Below are 11,731 nucleotides of genomic sequence, written 5' to 3' on the forward strand. Positions count from 1 at the left end.
AAGAAATAGGAAACATATCTTCAGAGGCAGGACGTAGAATTAACAATAGATGTGAACAAACCATGAACTGTTAGAATATTTTGAAATTATTATATATTTGCTTCAAGTTATATACGATGTGTTCTTTTTTAAAAATAGTAAATGAGAAGGCTAGAGAGTTGGCTTGGTGTTTGCTGCTTAATCATGAGAACTGAAGTTCAGCTATTTGCACATAAGCTAGGCATCCCACAAATATCCGTATTCAAGCTCAGAGGGATTAGACCTCTGGATGAACAGACACACACACACACACAAAGTCTTTTTTAAAAAATATTCAAATAAATTTTCTTTTAAAAACATACATGCACTAATTTTACAATAATACTTTAAATTGCCACCAACCAGTTGAGTTGCTCATTTAGCATATTGTTAAAAATGTTTTTAATCTGTTAAAGTCAAATAGCAGAGCGGCTATGTTGGTTTACTCTGGTGTGAATGACTGGCTTATTTCTGCTTTATTAGTTGCTACATGATGTTTAAAAACTCCAGTTTTCAAAGACATAGTAGTATGTATGTGTGCATACATACTACTATGTACAAATACATGTTTGCACTCTTGATTTCTAAGAAGTTATTAGTACCCTTCTCCCCCAAATAAAGGTCTTTAGTTGTATATATATATAATAAAATCCTCACTGGAAATTATGAGCATCCTCAAAGAAGCAATAAAAAGTTACTACTGTACAGACAAAACGGAGATCAGTAGTTCTCGTTCTCCACAGGGACCCAGTTGAAACGAGGCTTGAGAGTGGCTAGACCATCACTAAGAGAATCATTAACTCTTGAGAGATCAATTCGTTCCATCTTTATAAACAGTAGCTGTAGATGTGTTTTCATCTTATTTGCAGTTTTAATTTACCTCAAGAGTGAATCTTAATTTTTTTTGTTATCCCAGTTAATGTTTATTCAACTCCGTAAAAAGAATGTTAATTACTTTTTCCAATTAATTGAATAATTTGTTTCCATTTCTCATGAGAAAATTAATTTTGAGATAGTTCTGTGTACTTAATCATTTAAAATTGTGTGATGGAGTTACGTCAGGAGTTCTTACCATGGTATCTTTTGCATGAGAACATCATGTTCAAGGTTTGACCATTTTTGGTGGTTTTGCTTACACACCTGCTTTTCACTCTTTATTCTAGCTAAAGTGCTTGATCTGAGTGTGTACTGTTGAACTGTAAATGCTGTCTAAGTGAAAGTACCGGTCTTCCTGGGAATTGTCTTTGTCTCTAGGTCTCTGGTGCTGCACCTCCTCGACCAGGAAGTAGTTTTGCTCATTTTGGGTTTGATGAACAACTTATGCACCAGATTAGGAAATCTGAGTATACACAGCCAACTCCAATACAGTGTCAGGTACGTAAAACATAATGGGTGGGAAATGTAAAGCTCTGAAACTTCTAAAAATTGAAGAAAAAGATGAGAATTTTTGGAAAATGTTTTTGTACCTGCTAAATACATTGAAAATGTGGTGTGAAGAAAATACTTTATTATCTGGACCTCACAAAAAAGATTTGTTTATGGATATATTTCATGCTTCCAATGACTAGAATTCCTTTGTAAATGACATGAATTGTTTTCATTTATTACTGTGACTAATAGCTTCTGTTTCCCATTCAAATGTGGAATTTATTTATTCCCTTACAAAAAAGAAAGAGAAATTCCTATATATAAATGAAATGAAGTAGTCTATTTATTTTCAAAGAGAGAACATTAGAAAAAATTATTTTATGCATATGGGTATTTTGCTTGCATTTTGCATTATGGAGTACCATGTGGGTGCTCAGTATTGAACTCAGGTCTTCTGGAAAAGCCAACAGTGATCTTAACCACTGTGTCTTCTCTCCAGCCCTACATAAAATTTTTAGTAACTCCCTTTATACATCATTACATTTTTATTTCGATTTATCGATACAAATGGGAGTCACCATTTTTTAAATAAATGATGGCTATGAAGGTAATATTATTTCCTTTGTGAATCGGGTTGATGGGAATGTCAAGATTCAGCTCATGTTCATGGCCCGGGGTGTTTTTGTTCCATTGGAAATGAATGTCATCTGTAGTCATTTTTCCCAAGACATTAGTTCATCTTTAGAATTGAGTGTAAATAACCTTTTCTTTCTTCTTCTCTAGGGTGTGCCTGTAGCACTGAGTGGTAGAGACATGATTGGTATTGCCAAAACAGGCAGTGGGAAAACTGCAGCCTTTATTTGGCCCATGTTAATTCATATAATGGATCAGAAGGAATTGGAACCAGGTGATGGACCAATTGCGGTGATTGTGTGTCCTACTAGGGAGCTTTGTCAACAGGTATGTGTTTTGTATAAAAGGCCCCTTTCTACATTTGGACTAGCAAGGGGTGGTGAGTAGAATGATCTGTGAAATTTAGATACTGTTGCTTGGAGGTGCATGCTTGGCATACATGTACATGTGGGGTTGTATAAGAGAAGTCTGAGGTTGACTTCTGGGTATCTTCCAGGATTTACCTTCACATTTGCTGAGCTACTACTGCCAGTCTGGCTTGAGAGGTTGTTCCACATATTGTGTCTCCACGTCCTGGATGCTCTTGGGGTCATTGGCTGGGCACCAGTCCCACCAGTTTTTATGTAGGTTCTAGAAGTCTGAACGTCATTCCTCACACTTGCATGGCAAGTGTTTAATTCACTGAACCATCTCTCCAATCTCCTCTTTTATTTTAAATGTGGTAAAACTGTATACAAAGTTGGCCATCTTAACCCATTTTAAGTATCCAGTTCAGTGACTGATATTAAGCATATTCACATTATTATCTTCCCTGTGAAGTCTTGAGAAATGTTGACTTGTTTTCCATAATAAGGGTAACAATTTTTTTTTCAACCCTCAAATGGGTGTAAGGATTGTTTATATTATAAGCTCACAGTGTTTTCTGTAGAGTAAATTTAATTTTCTTGGTAGATAGACAGGATCAAGAAGAGGATGAATGATACAAATGAAGACCGTAGCCTTGTTTTATGATTAAGCTGGGTGTGGTAGCAGATGCATTTAATCCCAGCACTCAGGAGGCTGAGGCAGGAGAATTTCTGAGTTTTAGGCCAGCCTGGTCTACATAGCAAGCTCTAGGCCAGACAGAAATAGAGAGAGACTCTCAAAACAAAAAACCAGAAATGAAAAAGAAACAAAAGAATTTTGATTTTAAACATGTTCTAGGTTTTTCTTTCATTTTTTTACGATTGTTACAGTTTTGGGGTGTGTGTGTGTGTGTGTGTGTGTGTGTGTGTGTTTTCAGTAATAGGAATTGAACACAACCCTTGAATGCTAGGCAAGTGTGTGTGTGTGTTTTCAGTAATAGGAATTGAACACAGCCCTTGAATGCTAGGCAAGTGTTGAGCTATATGCCCACCCTCTTCTGTTTGTATCTTTCCAGTTTTTTGTTTTTTGAGATTGTGTCTTGTTAAATTATCTGGGCTAAACTCAAACTTGCTATCTTTCTGCTTTAACCACCTAGTTAAACTATAAGCCTGTACCACTAGTTACAGCTATTTTTTTCTTTTCTTTTTTTTTTTAAAGATTTATTTATTATTATACATAAGTACACTGCAGCTGACTTCAGACATACCAGAAGAGGGCGTTAGATCTCATTGGTGGTTGTGAGCCACCCTGTGGTTGTTGGGATTTGAACTCAAGACCTTCGGAAAAGCAGTTAGTGCTCTTACCCGCTGAGCCATCTCACCAACCCCCTACATTTTGATTTTTTTATAGGACCACATACTGTGTTTTCAGAACTCTGTTTTAAGTAGTGATATACAGTTTTTAAAATATTATTAATAACTTTTTAGATCCATGCAGAATGTAAGCGGTTTGGGAAAGCATATAATCTTCGATCAGTGGCAGTATATGGAGGAGGAAGTATGTGGGAGCAGGCCAAGGCCCTTCAGGAAGGGGCGGAGATTGTTGTATGTACCCCAGTAAGTATATCTTGTATTCAAATGTATTCTCAATCTCTTGATACAGACAACATGATCGCTTTTGAGGGAATTCCCTCTAAATATGGGAAAACTAGTCTGGGAATATCCTGTGAGTCATCAGTCTTTGGTTTTGGTTTCATTATGATTGGTTGACTAAACAGCAGTCTAGGTATGACCAGTGAATATATCAGCAGCTACAAGTTCCTATTTTAAACAGATTTTCTTAGGCTCTCTTAAAAGCTGGGTCTGTGGTTACCAAGAACATGTGGAACCATAGAGATACTCAGATAATGATACTCCAGATACTCAGACCTGCCAGGGGACGTAGGGTAGACATAAATCTCATGCATGCCAGTCGGTGCTGGCACACGCCTTTAATCCCAGCACTCAGGAGGCAGAGGCAGGTGGATTTCTGAGTTTGAGGCCTGCCTGGTCTACAGAGTGAGTTCCAGGACAGCCAGGGCTACACAGAGAAACCCTGTCTCGAAAACCAAAAAAAAAAAAAAAAATCAGTAAGTTTTAGAGTGTATTACAAGAATGCTTCCGGCCCACATGCCCATAGAATTTAAACTGTAATTAATGTAAAGGAAGAACTTGAGTTTTTAGAATTCTGTTCTCACTAAGTATGGTGGTACATGCCTTTAGTTCTAGCACTTAGAGGTAGAGGCAGTCAGATTTCTGTGAACTTCAGACCACCTGTGAACAGCACCCTGTCTCAAATGTCTTTTCTCTATTTTCTGGGTTTGGTATAGAAAGATTGTCAGATCAGTTTGGTTCAAGACCAAAGAACTGACACTTTTCCAGGAATATAACTAAAAAATGTCTTTGAATGCCTTTGATTATACTTACTATTCTTTTTGTGAATCTCACAGGGTCGACTGATTGATCATGTGAAGAAAAAAGCTACTAATCTTCAGAGAGTCTCTTACCTTGTGTTTGATGAGGCCGATCGAATGTTCGACATGGGATTTGGTATGCCATGACGTATTAGCTGCTTCTGTCCTTATTCTCAAGTTAGCTTTTCCATGTCTTTCTAGATTTAACCAGTACCTTTCATCATGAAAGAAGTTAAAAACTCTGCAGGTTTTCAGGTGAAGGGATAGACCAAGCCATGAACCGTTTGTAGTTTTCTGAAGAGAAGCGCACAAGTCTTGAGTGTGTTGAACTGGCACGTGGTTAGGACAGGAGCGTTGTCTTTGTTCTTCACTATCACTCACAGACCTTGGGAGGTTAAAGTCCATGTTGATGGATAGGTGAATGTTAAATCATCCAAGGTCCATTTCTGAACCTAGCTATGCAAATTTCTAAATAACACTGTCTACTCCGTTCAGCTACGCTGAGGGTTTTTTGAAATTTTGTATGAATGATGTCTAGGAGTTTCAAGGCTTTTTTAATCCTTGAAAGTTCTCAGGTGGATTTTACTAACGTAACTTTTCACTCCTGTCTTAACTGCATTACAATGGTGTATTGATTATTGTTCTGTTTCTTTCAGAGTATCAAGTTCGGTCCATAGCAAGTCATGTTCGTCCTGACAGACAAAGTATGTATGAAGCAGCTTTATACTAAAGCTATATTCAACATGAACCCTGATTTTTTTTTTTTTTTTTTTTTTGGTTGTTGTTGTTGTTGTTTTTTGTTTTTTGTTTTTCAAGACAGGGTTTCTCTGTGTAGCTCTGGCTGTCCTGGAACTCACTCTGTAGACTAGGCTAGCCTCGAACTCAGAAATCCGCCTGCGTCTGCCTCCCAAGTGCTAAGATTAAAGTGTGTCACCACTGCCCGGCAAACCCTGATTTTTATAAGTACTCACAGTTATGGAAGTAAAAATTGCTATGTACGTACTGATAAATACTGCAAAGAGGGGGAGAGTTAATCACATTTGTTTGAGCTAGAAAAGACCTTAGACATCTTCAGATGTGAGGTGTGTTTTGTTATTGCCTGTAGTATTGAACCTATGGCTTCATGGATGTTAGACAAACACTTTGCCTCTCTGAGCTGTGTATGTATATCCAGTCCCTTTCACTTTGGTTTTTAGGTAGAGTCTTGCTAAGCTTATTAGGCTGTCCTTGAACTCACTATACCCTAGGCAGCCAAAAACTTGCAGTACTCCTTCATGCTTCCTCCCCAAATAGCTGGGATCATGGGTTCATGCCATCAGGCCCAGCACACTGCTCACTTTTTATTGGTGCTAAAACCACAGTATAAATCTGTTGATTCAAAATTAAAGTCTTTTCCTGAACCATTATGGTAATTCATTTCTTGATTGAAAATAAAGTTTAAAAAAAAAAAACACTTTTATTTAGTGAATCAGTTACATTACAGAAGCTTAAAGAATGAGTTCAGTAAGAAATGATTTTAACAAAATTTGCTTTATCTTTTAGCTCTTTTATTCAGTGCAACTTTTCGAAAAAAGATTGAAAAGTTGGCCAGAGACATCTTGATTGACCCTATTCGAGTGGTGCAGGGAGACATTGGAGAGGTAATCCTGCATAAGGCAGGGTGGGTCCTGGGATTTATTTCTCATAAGGACTTGGAGTTTAATTCTTAAGTAATGATTGTTTTGTTGGTTTTTGCTTTCATTTTGAGACAGGATTTCTCTGTAGCCCTGGATGTCCTAAAACTAGCTCTATAAATTAGCACTCTGCCTCCCAAGTGCTGGACTTAAAAGGCACGTGCTACCCATACCTGGCTCTTCAGTAGTGGCTTAAAAAGTAAAATGTTAACACTTATATGTGAAACAACATGGTTTAGATTTAGGGTTTTTTTTTTTTTTTTTTTTTTTTTTTTTTTTTTTTTTTTTTTTTTTTTTTTTTAAGTTGTTGTTTTTGGTTTTTCATGACAGGGTTTCTCTGTATAGCCCTGGCTGTCCTGGAGGTCACTTTGTAGAACAGGCTGGCCTCGAACTCAGAAATCTGCCTGCCTCTTAGATTTAGTTTTTTTTACTTTTTTTAAAAAATGGTTTACTTATTTATTTTTATTTTATGTATGTTGGTATTCTGCTTTCTTATCTGTATGTGACAGTATTGGATCCCCTGGAACTAGAGTTACAGATAGTTGTGGGCTGCCGTGTGGATGCTGGGAATTGAACCCTCCCTTTCTTTTGGAAGAGCAGCCATCTCTACAGCTGCAGGATTTTGTTTGTTTGTTTGTTTGGTTTGGTTTGGTTTGGTTTTGGTTTTCCGAGACAGGGTTTCTCTGTACAGCTCTGGCTGTCTTGGAACTCACTCTGTAGACCAGGCTGGCCTCGAACTCAGAATTCCGAGTGCCTCTGCCTCCCTGCAGGATTTGTTTTAAGATATACAAGTTAAGGGCAGAGTGGCACAGATGATTCATGGAGGCTGAGTGATGGGTATATGGGAATTATGTTTGTTCCTTAAATGCCTTTTTTTTTTTTTTTTTTTTTTTTTTCGAGAAAAGGTCTCACTATGTAACTCTGGCTTTCCTGGAACTCACTATGTAGACCAGGATGACCTTGAACTCAGAGATATCCCTGTTTCTGCCTTCTGAATGCTGGGACTAAAGGTGTGTGCCACCACTCCTGGCTATTTCCACAAGTTTTTAATGTTTTGAAAGTTTTAGAAGAGCTGAGTAGTGGTGGCACACTTCTTGAATCCCAGCTCAGGCGATAGAGGCAGGTGGGGCCTGGTCTGCACAGTGAGCTCCAGGACAGCCAGGGCTATTAACTGATAAGCCCTATCTCAAAAACAGAAAACAGAAAAAGTCTTCATAGAAGACTCAGTAGATTAGAACGGACATTTAACTGATGGCTAAAGCAGACTACACTGTGTGACATGGAATCATTTGAGGGGCTGGTAAAAAATAACTTTGATTTTATGCTTACCTGCTTATGCCCTTACATGGTGATTTCTCTGAATTGGAATTTGTAATTTAGTTAAGGTTGTTTAGAGAATTTCTTAGGCGCCAGTAGATGGCTCAGCCAGTTATGGTGCTTGCCTCTAAGCCTGAATTCAGTCCTCACAGTCTACATAGTCAAAGGTGAAAACTTAATTTCTATAAATTATTCTCTGACCTTCATACATGTGCCTTAGCACATGGAAGCATGCATGTATACATACAGCTGCAACTTTTTATTTTACTTTTTAATGTAAATGTCTTGGTTTCTGTTGTTGTGGTAAATACCATGAACAAAAGCAACATTTATTGGTGCTAAAACTGAATTTAAATAATTTCCTGCAGTATAAATCTGCTGATTCCAAATTAAAGCCTTTTCCTGAACCACTATGGCAACTCATTTCTTTTTCTTTCTTTCTTTTTTTTGAGACAGGGCTTTTCTGTGTAGCCCTGGCTGTCCTGGAACTCACTCTGTAGACCAGGCTGGTCTCGAACTCCGAAATCCACCTGCCTCTGCCTCCGAAGTGCTGGGATTAAAGGCATGCGCCACCACTGCCCAGCAACTCATTTCTTGATTGAAAATTAAGCTAAAAAAAGAAACCAATCCTTTGTCTTAAGTGAATGAGTTACATTACAGAAGAAAGGTGTGTTTTAGCATACATTGGAGTGAGGAGAAGTCAGATAGGAAGTGGAGGCAGGAACTGAAGCAAAGGCTGTGGAGGAACACTGCTTCTTGGCATGCTTCCCATGGCTTGCTCAGCCTGCTTTCTTACACAGCTCAGGACCACCTACCCAAAGGTGGTGCCACTCAGTGGGCTGGGCTCTCCCCTCAATTAACAACCAAGAAAATACTCCACAAATTGCCTACAAGCATTTTGTCAATTGAGGTTCCTCTTCTGAGATAACTCTAGCTTGTATCAATTTGTCAAAAACCTAACTAGGACAATAGGGTTTTTGACACATAACTATAAATATTTATGAGATACCGTGTGACATTTCAATACATGTATACAATATGTAATTAGCATATCTAACACCTCAAATAGTTATCCTTTCTTTGTGTTGGAAACATATCTATTAAAATATGTACTTATTAGACAACCATATCTATAACTTCTCATGATTGTTTTTAAAGTTTCCGAGTGGTAAGTACCTTTATATGTCAGGTTCTTATTTTTAATGTAGTTATGTATGAGTTGTGCTTGACAGTGAGTAGACAAGACCCTGAAAAGTACTCCAAAGGAAATAATAAAAATAGGTAAATAACAACCATTATAGATTATTTTGGCATACAAATTAAAAATGAACATACCAAGGGGAGTAGGTATGCAAGAAGCTTTAAAGAAGTAGTAAGTTTTAAGCTGTATTTGACATAGTAAAGGAGACCCCAAAGATAACAGGGATTTTTCAGAGTTATTCTCATGCAGGTAGAAAATAGAATGCCTAATCTTTGAAGTCTCCTGTGGCAGCAGCCATGATTGGTTATATTATTTCCTCTCAGGCAAATGAAGACGTGACGCAGATTGTGGAGATCCTCCACTCTGGACCTAGTAAATGGAGCTGGCTTACTCGGCGGCTGGTGGAGTTCACTTCTTCAGGGAGTGTCCTCTTGTTTGTGACTAAGAAAGCCAATGCTGAAGAGCTAGCCAATAACCTTAAGCAAGAGGGTCACAATCTGGGTCTGCTCCATGGGGACATGGATCAGAGTGAAAGAAACAAGGTCATTTCAGATTTTAAGAAAAAGGACATCCCCGTCCTGGTGGCCACTGACGTTGCAGGTAAGGAGCATGAATCTCATCATAGCCTGAGCCTTTATTGTGTGGGTGTTGCCCTACCCGTAATGAGACCTGTATAGAGCGGTGGCTCAGTGGCCACCTTCACTTACTGTTCTCCATCATCAGAGTACCCTTGCAGCCCGAGGGTGCCCTGAGGAGAACAGTTAGTCATACCTCATGCAGTGTTTATCTTAAATTAGTGACATAAGCTTTGCTTTTACTCTGCTAAGTTTAGTGGCTACTCTTAAAAACTTGTATTTTGGACCTGCAAGATGGTTCACTGGCTACTTGCCAACCAGCCCTGACAGCCTAAGCTTGGTACTCTAGACTCAGATATAGTGGAGGGAAGAAAACTGACTGCCACAAGTTGTTTTCTATCCTCCATACATAAGCTGTTATATATGCATGTATACACACATATACACACACAGGTTCTCGGTAACTGAACTCGGGTCTTCAAACAAACATGACACTAACTGAATTATAGCCCTTAGAGGGCTAACTTGTGTGGGGTTGGGCAGGGTGTTCTTTGTTTTGTCTTTTGTTTGTTCGGGGGTTTTGTTTTGTTTTGTTTTGTTTTGTTGTCTTTTCAAGGCAGAGTTTCTCTGTGTAGCCCTGGCTGTCCTGTCGGCAAACTCAGAGATCCACCTGCCTCTGCCTCCTGAGCACTGGGACTAAAGGTGTGCACCACCATGCCTGGCTTCTGTTTTTATTTTTGAGATAAGGTGGGGTTTTTTTGTTTTGGTTTGGTTTTTTGTTTTTGGTTGTTCAATACAGGGTTTCTCTGTGTAGCCCTGGCTGTCCTCGAACTCACTCTGTAGACCAGGCTGACCTTGAACTCAGAAATCCACCTGCCTCTGCCTCCCAAGTGCTGGGATTGATTTTTTTTTTCCTTAACTGTAGATAAATGGTAAAAAAAAATGCAATACTTTCTATTTCAGCCCGTGGTCTGGATATTCCTTCAATTAAGACAGTCATTAACTATGATGTAGCACGAGACATTGATACCCATACTCATAGAATTGGCCGAACAGGAAGAGCTGGTGAGAAGGGTGTAGCCTATACCTTACTGACCCCAAAAGACAGCAATTTTGCTGGTGACCTTGTACGGAACCTGGAAGGAGCCAACCAACATGTTTCTAAGGAACTCTTAGATCTCGCAATGCAGGTAAGGGTTAGGCACTTAATAGAAATAATACAACTGAGTAAGAAAGTTCAACAGGTAAAGGAGGAGGTAACAGGAGCTTGAAAAGAAAATGGCTAGAATGGGGCTGGTTACTATGTAGACTGCTACCATGGAATGTCACAATTCATGTGTATGTTCTTTTTTTTTTTTAAGATTTATTTATTTTATGTATATGAGTACACTGTAGTTGTCTTCAGACACACTAGAAGAAGGCATCAGATTTCATTGTGGATGGTTGTGAGCCACCACGTGGTTGCTGGGAATTGAACTCAGGACCTTTGGAAGAGCAGTCAGTGCTCTTAACCACTGAGCCAACTCTCCAGCCCAGTGTATGGTTTTTATATACTTTCTGTTGAAAAGCTGCTCTTTTCCTTGGGCTAAAATCTGTTTCTTTAGTTTCTACTTGCTTACCCATAGCACACTTTAATGAGTAAGTTTAATCTCAGAATATGCCCACTATTTCTTGCCCGTTTCTTTTCCCTAAGCCTTCTCTTTTTGAGGACTAAAAATATTTGTTTATTAAAGAAACAATTGTATGATGATTGTTTTTGTTTTTGCTACTAGGGTTTAAATTCAGGGGTTTTTGTACATGGCTAGGCAAGTGTTCTACTATTGAACTACACCCCCTTCCTCTATGACAGTGAGCTTTAAGTGTTTCTTACATATTTCACATCTGACTGTATTGATTGCCCACTTCCAAATATGATCTGTTCCAAAACTAAGTAAGATACTATGCCAAATTATACCTTGAATCACTTATTCTCAAATAAGTTCTGGCAGTTCTCAAATAACAAACGGATCCAGGACAATTTGTTTTTATTGCAAGGCTAGTGATTAAACACAGAGCATGTGTGTACTAGGCACACATTCTATTTCCTGTTTCTCAGGACAGGCTTTGATAGTGGGAAATTATGTTTTTGTCTTTTTTTTTTTTTTTTTTT

At 38.5% G+C, this 11,731-nt stretch overlaps 1 protein-coding gene across 4 annotated transcripts in view; it reads left to right on the forward strand.

Annotated features, from left to right (window-relative positions):
- Ddx42 (DEAD-box helicase 42) overlaps positions 1-11,731 on the forward strand; it is a 35,682-nt gene that overhangs the window by 18,577 nt on the left and 5,374 nt on the right. For all 4 annotated transcript variants that reach the window (XM_031350627.1, XM_031350624.1, XM_031350625.1 and 1 more), the window contains 8 exons: positions 1,273-1,392; positions 2,170-2,346; positions 3,852-3,980; positions 4,853-4,952; positions 5,473-5,520; positions 6,359-6,456; positions 9,331-9,607; positions 10,546-10,772. In XM_031350627.1, the coding sequence (XP_031206487.1) occupies positions 1,273-1,392; positions 2,170-2,346; positions 3,852-3,980; positions 4,853-4,952; positions 5,473-5,520; positions 6,359-6,456; positions 9,331-9,607; positions 10,546-10,772 (1,176 nt within the window). The remainder of the gene's footprint in view (positions 1-1,272; positions 1,393-2,169; positions 2,347-3,851; positions 3,981-4,852; positions 4,953-5,472; positions 5,521-6,358; positions 6,457-9,330; positions 9,608-10,545; positions 10,773-11,731) is intronic.

Source organism: Mastomys coucha, unplaced genomic scaffold (assembly GCF_008632895.1).
Source record: "Mastomys coucha isolate ucsf_1 unplaced genomic scaffold, UCSF_Mcou_1 pScaffold5, whole genome shotgun sequence".
NCBI lineage: Eukaryota > Metazoa > Chordata > Mammalia > Rodentia > Muridae > Mastomys > Mastomys coucha.